General features: G+C 37.8%; 1 protein-coding gene across 4 annotated transcripts in view; it reads right to left on the bottom strand.

The window, feature by feature from the left end:
- Positions 1-13367, bottom strand: part of RAPGEF2 (Rap guanine nucleotide exchange factor 2) — a 172635-nt gene that overhangs the window by 19840 nt on the left and 139428 nt on the right. For all 4 annotated transcript variants that reach the window (XM_042870479.1, XM_042870480.1, XM_042870481.1 and 1 more), the window contains 6 exons: positions 12592-12756; positions 9471-9578; positions 9181-9384; positions 8982-9090; positions 5773-6019; positions 1700-1857 (listed from right to left, as the gene is read on the bottom strand). In XM_042870479.1, the coding sequence (XP_042726413.1) occupies positions 1700-1857; positions 5773-6019; positions 8982-9090; positions 9181-9384; positions 9471-9578; positions 12592-12756 (991 nt within the window). The remainder of the gene's footprint in view (positions 1-1699; positions 1858-5772; positions 6020-8981; positions 9091-9180; positions 9385-9470; positions 9579-12591; positions 12757-13367) is intronic.

Genomic DNA, 13367 nt, shown 5'->3' with positions numbered 1-13367 from the left:
TATAGCCTAAGGTAATAAAAGAAATTAAAGCTGTAGGCTTTAATTGTTTCCCTGTCTTAAAGCATATAGTGGCATAACTCAACTTTTATCTCCAGCACAACCGCCTCTGAGGCCCTTAAGGTACATGCTTTTGATTTCAGACCTCCCATTCCCCTATCGCAGAATGGCCAGGGTTGGAAGGGACCTCAAGCATCACGAATCTCCATCCCCCTACTTCTCACTGAAGGAAAAAAAAAAAGTCAGAGCTGCAAAGCAATTTGAAAATATTCAGTAGGTGGGCATTTGATTAAGTTTTCAGCAAAAATAAATAAAATAAAATGAGATGGGATTTGCTTGAGATCTGAGACAGCACTCCCCACAGTTCTGGAAGTGAGCCACTTGCTGTTCTTGGCACATGCTGGAAATTTCCCACTCTAGCAAAGTAGCAAGCTGGAGAATGGATTTTTCACACACGTAACATCTACAGCCACGGCACTGATTAAAGAGTTATAGGCTCTTATTGATACAATATCTTCAAAGTATTGGACATAAATTGTTAGATTAAAAAATAAAGTAATCTTCCCACTCTCTAAGAAGCAATCTTTGGCACTGGGACAAAAATAACACCAAAAACATCAACAGCAAAAAAAAATTTTTTTTAAATCACTACCACACAAAAGTTTCTTGTATCCTTCTCTCATCGTGTCCCCCCTCCTCCCATTATATAAATGATGCTCAGCATCACAGTTTCAAGAGTGAAAAAATTGCACAAACTTCGACAGTCTGTAGACTGACATTCAAGCAATGTCCTTTTAGGCAAGGTCTGAAATCCCTTGGACTTAGAGGGCACTCAATTTTTGGTTCTATTTTTGAGAAAAACACTAAAAATAACTCAGTATCCACACAGCTACCACCAGCACATCATCCTTCAGAAGATACATTTTAACAATAAAGAATCATATACCTAATGCAGAGAAAGATTCACTTTAAGAACTTTTTCTGAAGCCAGATAAGAGCCCAAATCCCAACTCTCCAGGAGTTCCAGCTAAGCCCTTCTCACATGATAAGGCTCTCAAGGTTGTCATATTCTCTCCCTTTCTCACCCTCACTTCCCCCTCATAGTTTGTTCCTCTCTACTAAATATGTGTTGGCTTGATAATTTTGTTCGATGGGGGATTTTTAAATTATTACTGAGAAAGGATTTCAAATCACTATATACAAAGCATTCAGAACTCAGCTGTAGACACTTCCGTGGGGCAGGATGATTAACAGGCAACCCAGAAACTCTATGCCTTACAAGATTATATAAGAAGTGTGTTCAGAAAAACACCACACAGTGTGCCCAAGCTCAATGCCTTTCTGCTTGATTGTAAGCTTGCAATCTCCCATGCTGTTTGAAAATACTGCAGTCTTATAAAGACTGATCTACCACAGCAGATTATGAAGCACCACGCACAAGTTTTCACTAGCCAGGAGTATTGAGTCAGGAAGAGATGCTCTGTATGCAACATACTTCCAAAACATTCACTTATACACAACTGGGCAAAGTGGAGAAATATAGCAAGCATTCAAAAGTGGCTAATCAGGATGACGGTGTATAGTACAGCTAATAGAAACCTCTCGTGTACTTCAGACTCTGAAGCCCAGAAAAAAACAATAACAAATTAAAAATAATCAAAGAAACAAAATTATACAGTAGAGAACAAAAAAGGATCCTTACCTGGAGTTGTATTGAAGTCCAAGATGCGGTGATGAGACTGCAGTAGATCAGGATTACTGGATGACAGGGTTCCACTGACAGGTAACGCAGGAGGAATGTGCTTTGTTTGCCTCAGTCCTACAATGCTGTCGTCCTGAGACTGACCAATTCCAATGTCACTGCATCCAGAAAGAAACAAATGTTCAGAGCTTGGACTATAACAGAGGGATGCGAGGGTATCTGTAATACTACATTATCCAGACTCTCAGGAATTACTATTTATGAATCAATATTCTCCAGAAGACAGGGATTGCTGTCTAGGTTTGTCAACAGCACCCAAACGTCCAATTGCCTCCATCAGATCAGCTTTTTCGTGCTGACAGAAGATTCCCATGCTTACCACTCAGCTCTGAGGAGCTGCAACTCTTGCCTTTCTTTAATGATTTTTTCATAGAGGCCAAGATCTCTGAAATGCTGGGTCTCAAAGGTCAGCAGTGTTAGAGATGGATCAGGGACAGAATAATCATACTACATGCTTACTGCATGTTGAGTTGAGAAGCTAGGCACTGAACTTTTCTATAAACACATAGCTGCGCATCCTTAGTAAAATATTGTGTGTGTAAAATGTTGAAATGCAGATGCTATAGAGATTGAAAATGATTTAAAACTCAGCCATTATAGGAAAAGACTTTTAAAAAGATTTAACACAACTAAATCTGTATCTACACACGTAAATAAAGCATAAATCAGAACTTCAATTTCATTGCAAAATGATGCCACTCAATGCCAAGCTACTAAATTAGATGACAGAACACAAATGGCCTTTTGTACCCCAACCTAGGGGCCCTCTGGTTTTTGTCTAGTTTTCTATCCATCCTCTGAAAGCCCACACAGAAGGGCCTGATAATTATCCCTGTAGAGCTGTTACAGCATAAGCATCCTTTTGTGAGCACAGGAGGATCACTTTGCCCAGTACGCTCTTGTAACACTTCTTTAAGTGCTATGAAGAGGGAAAGCATTCTGGGGAGCAAGGACGATATCTGCACCATGTGAATTACACACAGTCACTGCTTTGCAGAAGGCAACGTCACTTGAAAGCATCTGTGTATGTTTTTTGCTATTTTGAGGTGAGTTTTTGTTTGTCCTTTAAAAAGCAAGGCAGCCCAGCGTTACAAAAATACTTTACGAAGTGTCATGAGAGAAAAATACTCAAAACCAAAAAGGAGTTGCTGGATTCCCTCCACCGTAAGATAAGCTGAATCTGAACATCTGTATTTCTGTACTGCCACATAAAGCACAAAATGCTGTGACAAGCAGTGATCTATACAGCACAACACCCTTACGCCAAGCCACAAAACAACTTTGCTAGTACTAAAAAGCATTCCCAGCAATCGAAGCTTGCTCTTTCAAGTAGGAGCCACTCTCTACACACAAAAAAGCACACAAACAAACAAACAAACAAGACGCACAAAATGCTTTCTGGCAATTATAGAAACTATGCAATGTAGTTCATAGAAGTGCTAACACTAGCTTTTCTCTAAATTCAGTCAAAGGAAGACAATGTGCCCTCCTCCCCCCCCTTACATTAAGTAGATTCAGTTACATCACATATTCCTTTTTGGGTCTGTCAGTGTTATATAAGCTTTTCATGTTTTACTGCACCAATCCTGTGCGTCATAACCGAAGTAGCTTCGCTAATGTGGATCAACTGACAAACATCAGGCTTTAAAAAAATCAGAGAAATGTTCCTAAACTTCTTCCATCTTCCTCCTAAGCGTTCATATACTAAACTGGAAAGAAGCTACTCCAGTTGACTCTATTTTTAAAACAAAGAACACTCCCCCAGTTCCGATTTCAAGTTACACAAACAAGAAATGAACCTCAGAAATTTCAGATATAAATAACAGCACCAGAGGATTCCCAGGTCCCACGAAGACCAACTGCTCTTATCACTAGGCAAAATATTTCATTTTCTGGGTGAAAGGAAATCGTGCTTTTAAAGGAAAGCATTTATGTTATTTTCTGTAATGCTTGCTGTGCAAGGATAGCATTAACTGATAAATGACTTCCCTGCTGAATGTCAAATGTGATAGAATGGGTAGAGGAATGGCAGAAGTGTCCAAATGCTTCTTGCTTCAGTGTAGCATGCTGATTATCCCACCAAAGGACTGCAAATAGAGAAGGGGGGGGGGCGTCCTCCTAATATGGGGTGCTGCACTAGGGAGCAAGCATAGCTCTGTCAGAGCTGGAAGGGTGACGGTACTTAGTTCTTATTTGAAGGAAAATCACTGCTGGATGACAAGTGGTGTCAAGTGCTGCAACCAAGGTGCTTGAGTAGTGCCTACGAGAAGGAGGTTTCCTAGTAGCCACAGAGGAAATGGAACTGTTTGCTCAACTTGGGAAGTTACTCAGCGTTATCGGAATGAAAAGCAAGACTGAAGGAATGTACTATCTCCTGATCAGAGTGATTTGTCTTTGATACTGGCTTGACATCTCACAAAACTGATAAGTTACCTCAGTTAAGACTGGTTTCATTAGGCTACATATGGAAAACACACGCTGTGTTCACTTTCAAGACAAGGTAGATATCTTCACCTCATAAGCTGGCGAACTGAGTCATCAAGTCTTTAAATACCTACTCTAAAATAAGTAAATCAGCTTTTTCATCCTCTTTACTGCTGCTTTTAAAAACTCATGAGAATAAGTAAAGTCCCCTCCTATACGCAACACCAGACAATCAGGAAGAACAAGATAGAAGTTTCTACATAACGTGAAGAAAAGAACACAAACAAGCAAATCTACAGCTACACATCTCTATGTAGAACCGTGCAGGCAAACAGCAACCGACAGGCAAAATGTCAAGAGGCTTTGTAGATAAATTGCTATATATAACACATGAAGTAAGGCTAGCAAAAGGAAAACAAAATAGGTCAAGTGGACTGGTGTTTTTTGTTTTTTTTTTTTGTCTCTTACCCAAAGACATCCCTGAAACAGAAAACATGCACAAACAAAACAAAACAAAGTGAAAACCAACAAGAGAATTTTATGTCAAAGCTACGAATCACGAGCAGGGCAAAAATCACATCAACAATATGCATGGCTCATCACGGGAAGACACGTGTAACAAAACAAAAGAGATCATTCTAAAGACAAACAGCATAAAGTGAGGATATACATATGCTCCCCTACTGAAACCCACCCCCAGCAATTTTAGAAAAAAATCATTATTTGGATGTGATCTTTTTTATCTCTTTAACCTCTATATATCAGTAACATCCTATTTATCCCATTGCTGATGTTTCAGAAGAGTATTCTTTTTTGACAGTGCTGGTCATTAGCAGGAAAAGAACCTAGATTTTTGGCAGAAGCATCTTAACGAATTTTGAAAAGATTTTTCTCAAGAGCATGCAGAAAGGAAAACACAGGAGAAAACTTTTATTAGACATCAGCTATCCTCTACCATTCAGTCTTGCTGTTCTCACGTTCCTCCCATTGATGGCACTTGTCAAGGACAAGTTATAGGTTCCCATAAAAAACATATAAAACTAATTGTTTAACAATCTTCATCAGAACTCTCTCTCTAAAATATGCTTGTAGAAGAAAAGGTATCAAACAAAATATTTAGCTTTCATAAGAAATACTCACTTTTATCAAAGGCCCCAAGTTTTAACCTCAGCCTGCTCTTGATGGCAGCGTGCTTAAATTCTTACAGACCACTGGAGTGGGTACAGATAGAAATTCTTATCCCCATCAGCAATTTGCAAGCAAATCTGCTTTGCAGAGTTATACAAAAATTAATTGCCTGGGGTGCTTCCAATTAACAGTCATCTCAACAGACGACTGTAAATAACAAAGTATGCCATTACTGTACCTGTAAGAATTAAATTAAATACCTTCACACTGACACCACAAACTGCTTTGTAAGGAGTCTATGGACATGTGAATATTCCAACTGGTACCCCCCAGTATACTGAAGATATACATATGTTTTGCATTAATAACTAAAAATAAGTTTCACAACAAATTGTAAGTATCACATGAAGTTAGTAATATGTAACACAAAGCAAATACTTAGAAGAAATCCAAAAACTCACTTGTATGGTTTCTGAGGCAGAATGCTGATTCGAGTCTTGTCAAGTATCTTCTTTAACTTATTTCTTCCCCCAACTGTGTTGGCTTTACTTTTCTTATTTACTTTCTCTAATCCTATTACCTGTTCCACATCAACGGCCAGATCTGGGATGGAATAACGGCTCGCCTTTTTAATATCACCAATTTTAGGCAAGTGAGGAGCACCGTTTCGTTTTTCCTCTGACAACCGTGTTAAAAGTTCTTTAAAAACTGTACAAGACAAAAGGAATGAAAGAAGAACAAAAAACGTAAAAGAAAACACTGCACAGCTGACCAGTTCACTATTAATCTATAGCACCTTCTGTTACTTCAAATATTAACTGAATTTAGAGATAAGACTAAATAATTTACAGCTTTTTAAGAGCACACTAATTTACTGTAGTAAGAATCAGAAAAATCTGAAAATGAGCCCAGCATGAAAAAGAAATACACTGGATAATCATATCATAGCTTGGATGTTGTCAGCAGAAGAAATTTGACTTTTCAGTCTAAAGATACGGACTTCTGTGGGATAACAGCATAGTAAAAAGAAAACAAATTAAAAAGAGAAATAGGCAAGAAAATTAGCAACTTTGAAGGGAAGTTTTAAACTGACAGCCAGCAATGAAAGCTCAGAGGTGGGCAATAACGAGCAACATCAAAAGTCAGAAATCAGAGGGGAAACTCACCAAATTGTTAAAAAATAAATAAATGAAATGAGATGCTATGGAAAATTCTCTGACCTCTTGGCTGTTGTGTCCATGTGCCAGATGTACAAGAACACCTGGAATCTTAGAAGGCTAACAGGCTGGGTATAGCAAAAGTCAGAAGGCCAAACTTCATACTGCTCCCAAATTTCTCCCACATCACACTAGCAAACAGTCATCTACAAGGCAGAAATACCTGACGAATTTCTGAATCATTTCTTCTACCCAGGTTTAAATTTAACCGAAATGTCAACGTATTTAAATATATTTAAAAAACTGATATGACAATGAATCCAAATCAATTTGAAATAAGACAGTACCTATAGATAAATAGAAAAAAATATCATATCTGATAATTTGATTCGTAATGGTCAAGAGAGATATGAACCCACGTTAGAACAAACTGCAAGATTAACACTGGAGGTCAGATAAAAGGGATGCACAAATCTCTCCTAGGGAGCAAGAAGAGAAAGGTTTTTTAAGTATTTAGCCAGAGAGGTTGAGGATGCTCCTTGCCTGTAAGCATTCAAGACCAAGTTGGACAGGGCTGGAGCAACCCGGTCCAGAGGGAGGTGTCCCTGCCCACAGCAGGGGGAGATGGAACTTGGTGATCTCAAAGGGCCCTTCCAACACAAAGCTGTCTATGATTCTATGATTCTGCTTTTCTGAACAAACAGAAAGCCACTGCTATGGGCCTAGTACAGAACATACAAAAAGTAACAACTCATGCACGGTCTTGTATATAGGACACTGATGTAAGAAGGACTTCAGTTATTTACATATCCTTGCAAAGAATAACTTGTCTGTACAGAAATAGTCCAAGGAATTTTTTTTTTTAAGTGTGAATAATTTTAATCTCAGGAAAAAGAGAAGCTCTCTGTATTTTAACAGCTTAGAAGTAGAATATCTTCAAAGAAAATCACCATAAAGAAGGAAGATGTTTTAAGAAAGAGAATGAGTAAGAAAAAAAGAATATTCAACCCAAGAGTTTGAGCTAGCACAGATTTTGAGAAGATAAACTAAGAAATAGGAATTTATGTTGGCCAATTGGCACTTGCTGCAGAAGGCTACGTTAAATAAACAATAGGAATCTCTCTCAAAAGTGAAGAAAATCAAAAGCAAAGAAAGCAGTCGTCGTTTCTCCAGTATTTTCTGTGAAATTGATGATTAAAAGTAAGGAATTGTAGAAGAAAAGGGAAAAAAATGGTAAGCAGCTAAGAATGAGAATTCAAAGCGAGGTTGTACTCCACTGTATCCATTTTTGCCCTTAATAATCTTCTCCTCCAGTGGTACACAAGAAATTACCAGGTAATCTTAACAGCTTCAAATATGACTAAAAGAAAAGCAAAGCAAAATTCGTAACAGTATTGTAGAAAAGGAGCTGGGGGCTAGAGAGACGGCTTAAATAACACGCAGGAAAATGCCAGTAAGAAATAGGAATCTCCTTTGGAAAATTATTGATAGGAATATTGCATGCAATACACTACTGTGATGCCATTTCAGTGTTAGGAGTGGATTCAAAACTTAGAAAGCACTACTTAAGAAACCGGGTTTGGCCTTAAGACTAAAGCAACGCACACAACTAAAAAAATCCAGAGATACTTTTGCAAACAATTTGCAGAGAAACAAGCACGTAGAGCTAAAGAAGCACATACAGCTACATTAATAAATGCTTTATTATAAATAATTGAAATGTTAGAATCATGATTGGAAAGGAAAAAGAAAAGCCGCAGGATATAGATTTCACAAATAACTTCTGGAAATAGACTATGCATATTTAACCATCAATTAATTAGTGCAGTGGCATCCTGTGGAAATATTCTGCCCTACTTATTTACAGCGAAGAACATCATCATGGAAGAAATACTTAGGGAACACATCAGTAAATCATATAAACAATCTAAGTACCTACTGGGGAAAAAAGAAAAAAAATCAAGTAAAAAGCACAAAATCTATTTCTTACAATAGTAACAGAGGTCCTGAGTTGCTTAAAGACTCCTTCAGGACTGTTTTGGTACTCGTTAGAAAGAGAAATGGAGGGAATAGACTTGGGGGATAGCAAGATTGTTATTGCCCATCTGACAGAAGTTTTTATTAATCTTTCTGTACTCATCTTACAGCACAGAACGAGGAAGTATGCAAAAGTACAGATTAAGATCACTGCCAAAAAAGGCTTTTTATTGAGACAAAGCTAAATCTTGCAAGTGCCAATGTGTTTCATAACTTCAAGCTAAATGGCCACTGCAGTTCCTGCCTCTTAACCCAAACATAAGCACTTCTGAGAGTTAAGTGACCTCAAAGAAGCTTATTTGTAAATTTTCCTCTGCCATTTTGAATTCAGATGCTTTAGGACACACAAAGCTCCTGTTCCAATTCTTCCCACCTCAGAAGTATTTCAAGTAATTATTTTAAACCATTTCCAAATGTCTTCTGTGCAAAATGAAAAACTTCATCTAAATTAGAAGAAAAACCGCATGTGAACTTACCAAATAAATTGGTTTTCACAGTGATAGACAGATGAGTGTTATTTCTAAGGATTTCCATGGCTTTTGACAGCTGAACATTTTCAAAGTTCTGACCATTCACTTCCAATATCTAAAAAGACAAAGAAATTAGCAATATTTTAATTTAGTGCAGAGAATGGAAGAAAAAAAAGGAAAAAAGCCCCACATTTAAAATACATACCTGATCTCCACGTTTCAGGCCTGCTTCTGTAGCTTTACTACCAAAATCTACACTGTCAACAAAGATTCCAAACCCCTTTTCTGACCCTCCCAGTAAGATAAAAGGCAAAGGGGCTTCTCGAGATGGCTTTGTTAAGGTTATCAATCTTCTTTTCGCTTTAGCGGCACACGCGATATTTAACAGCCTCAAATGTCCACCCATTTTCTACAAAAAAAGAAGAGCACAGTGAGTTATATATAATAACAGCCTATTCCTTGCTATCTCAAACTGTTAGAAAACAAACTTCTTACCTCCCTCTCCAAATTGTTCTCAAATTCTTCCAGAAATCGAGTCATAGCAGGATCTCCTTCAAAATCATTGAAGTGATTGTTCACCCACAACAATACTACCCGTGTAACCTGAAAATTAATTAATTCAACTAATTACCAAACAGTACTATTGCTCAGTTCTTTAAAAAAAAAACAAAAAAAAAAAACAAAAAAAAACCCTGCTTCTTACAGCTTCTGAAAGTTTTCATCAGGATCCTGAGTGTTATATACCCTAACTTCACTGATATGCAACCATTTACCAGGAGGAAAGAATGAAGCAGAAAAATTGCTTGAGTTGTTATTACTGAATAGAGGGAAGGGAATAGAGGATACACACGTATAAGGCATTGACATAGATCAGTTTCTGACTTACATCAACCATTTCCTGTCTGCATATATTTCAAAACCTGCTTAACTCTTCAAGCACGTGATCGTGAAGTTTCTGATGTTTTCCTTAAACTGGCTCTTGAAACTCACAAAACTTGATATAAGCTACCATTAACTCCATTAGGCATTTGCCTGTGTAAAAGAGCTATTGTACATTCACAGAAGCAAGAAAAAGGAACTACTGTGAGGAGCAGGAAAGAGGTCTTAACAGTGAATAGATGCAATTTTCTTCCTTACATTCAATCTCCCAGCTTACACCTCCTCTCTCTTCATCCTTACTCTCCCCATTCAACTGTGATTATCAAGTTCAAATGGATATTAGCTTGTACTTTACAATTTGTTGGGAAAAAATAGGGATGCTATCTGTCAATTAATATCACTAAAAGTAAAGCTAAAAAGACAAGAGCTATTTTTTTTTAAATGCTGTTTTTTTAAATGTAGGCTTCCACTGCAAAATTTGATCTTAGTGCATGATTTGACCTAGAAGATCAGCAGCTCTTGTCCTCACAAAATGCAAGATTTCTGATGCTTAGAATTAAAATTCATTCACACCATTCTAAAGAGACTCCTGAATCAAAAATGGTTGCGCCACTCAGAGATCTCAGAAACACAGTATTTCTTGTGTTATGATGGGAAGGCAACTCAGGACGGAAAAGAACTAAAGAATTCAAAAACCAAAGCTTAGAACAGAATCTCATACAAATTCTAATTGCAAAGCTAACCACTGTCAGTTCTTTGTCTGTGCACAAAATATAAACCCCTGCAGTTTCTTGTGCTAAAGATCTGAGACAAAGCATCCAAAAGCAAACCTCAGCACCCTCATGGGAGCCATACCGTTTGTATTTACACTGTTTCCAAGCGGGTTCCCTTTTACGCTGAAAATGAAGTGAATTGAGAAGAACTGTTGAAGTTCTCAACCAACCTAATCAAGTGTTTTAGAGAGACTGGATTCTAAAAGGGAATAATTACACACTATCTGTTCTACAGCCTCAGAAAATAGGCGAGGGGTGGCATTTCTGACATATTTGAGATTTTTCCTTCTTTAAAACAGAAGACGAACTTCTTTTCTGTTAAGCATCCGTGCCATTTTTCATTAATGCAGATCACACTGGAAGACACAGATGATGTTTAGATAAATTTGGAGCAACCACAAATTTTTAAAATCATCTGGGAAGTTGTGAGCCACGTAACGTATTTTAAATCACTGCAGTGAAAGCTTCAACATCAATACTGCTTTCGAAGTTGGGACTTAGTGCTGTACTCAGCAGACACAGCACTGAAGCGGTTTGAGCAGTGACTTCCAGAACAATGTCATCACTAACATTGGTACCAGCAGAGTAATGCTATTAAAAAAAAAAGAAAGAGTAAAGCTTTAAAATCAAGTACCCTGATACTGGACAAAACCATCAGAAAGGCTAGATCTCAAATACCCCAGACTGACTACCAAGTACTGATGGTACTCATGGTGTTTTACTCATTCACTTCCCTCTCCTCACCATCTGCCAGCTCCCAATAGAAAACAGCCAAAATCCTCCAGATATGGTATGCCGCTTATTTTTGCTCTTCCCAAGCTACTGTCTTTCCTGCACTTGAACCAAGCAGCCTTTTTGTCAGCACCGCTCAGTGTCAGAGGGCTGGTTCTTGAGATGGCAGAACAAAGAGCTGCTCTGTTTCCAGTGCTGACAGTCACTACACTTGCTTATGTTCTTAGAGGCTGAGAGGATTATCCATAGGAGGACAGGAAAAATAAGTTTAAAGATGAACCCTGGTATTAGAGCTCTGAAGCTCTAGCAAGTCTGTGCTAAACAATATTAGCTGCAGCTTTCCAGTGTACATAGCAATCAGATTTTCACAGGAACAGCTAGTACTTCCCTGAAGCAAAGCCTAACCTTCTGCCAAGAGAGGCACAGACACAAAGACAAAGATACACTAGCATTTCTAGTCAAAGAAATATCTGGGTTTAAATACAAGTCGAATAGCAAACTTCTCTTTAACCTTTTTGACATTATTTCCTTGGTTTCAAATCTTAAAAAAAATTGTGCATTTTCCAACTAGTGTTTTACATTTGAAAAATGTATAAAGCTGTAAATAAAGCATTACAGTGTGAAGCACAATTTGGCCTCAATAGACACTGTGTGGCTACCAGTGTGCCATAGTTGGATAGACAGGATGCTCTTCCATCATGGTAGTCTTGTCCTGGGAAGGAGCTGTTTGACTGCTGTTTTTTTTTTCCTAATACTGTGCAAGGCTCAGCAGATTTCTGACAATGGCTATACTTTCTAGAGCCTTTATGTGAGAATAAATTATCACCAAGTGTTTGCCAAGATGTATTAACTAGTATTATAACAGAAAACACAGAACTTCATTTTATGCTCAGATTTCCAGGCACTACAGAACTCCATTGAACAATATTAAATAAATATGCTAATTATTAGGAAAAAAAGCTTTTCTTGTACTAGCAGCACTTGTATTTTGCTGTAGAAACAAAGAATGTAAAAGACAGCTTATGTATGTTGAACACTGTCATTCTTACTCTTACCCATGCAGTTTGCCATTAAAATACTTCACCAGCTATTTATATCTTATTCAGCTTAGTCACCCAAATTATTCAGTTATTCAGATATATTCAGTTATTCAGTTTAGTCACTTTTTATTACTAATGGCTTATTTTCTTATATATACAATTAAAGGTATATAAACTTCAGGGGATTTTAACCTTATCCCTGAGGCTGGGGTCATTGAACCACTCCAACAACTTTTTCCCCACTTCCATTGGGCTGGAAAGAAAGGTCCGATACGTCAACAGGAAGTCTTCTATAAATGTTGGGTCTACCACAGAGTGTTCTTCCACCAAATGCATTGTTAACCTTTCCGCTGTTCCCTATAGAGAAATTAAACCTTAATTATTAAAACATATTTTCAACAAATGAAAATTTGTTTTCTCGTAGCATACTGAAGATGAATTATGCTAGAAAGAGCAGTACTGTCGCTACTGACTGATGAGATAAATGTCACAGTTTAACCATTTTTATAAGAAATGTTAAAAAAAAAAAATTCCGTAATTATGTTTTAGAAAAATTACTTAGTTAATCATGTGCATAACATTTTAAAGATAAAAAAATAGAATTTTACATCTTTTAATTTCAAATACATAGTTTTATAATACATATCTCAACTAACCTTGAGCCTTACTTTCCGATCACAGAATGGCCTGGTTTGGAAGGGACCTCAAGGATCATGAAGCTCCAACTCCCTGCCACAGGCAGGGCCACCAACCTCCACATTTCATAGCAGCCCAGGGCCCCATCCAACCTGGCCTTGAACACCTCCAGCGATGGATGGGGCATCCACAGCCTCTCTGGGCAGCTGTTCCAGCACCTCACCACTCTCTCTGTAAAGAACTTCTCCCTGACATCCAACCTAAATCTTCCCTCCCTCAACTTCAAACCCTTTCCCCTTGTCCTGCTGTTATCTATCCTGTCAAAGAGTTGA

This window comes from Lagopus leucura, unplaced genomic scaffold (genome assembly GCF_019238085.1).
Source record: "Lagopus leucura isolate 7727_CA_CO unplaced genomic scaffold, USGS_WTPT01 Super-Scaffold_100004, whole genome shotgun sequence".
NCBI classification, from domain to species: Eukaryota; Metazoa; Chordata; class Aves; order Galliformes; family Phasianidae; genus Lagopus; species Lagopus leucura.
This window is presented reverse-complemented; position numbering and strand designations above follow the sequence as displayed.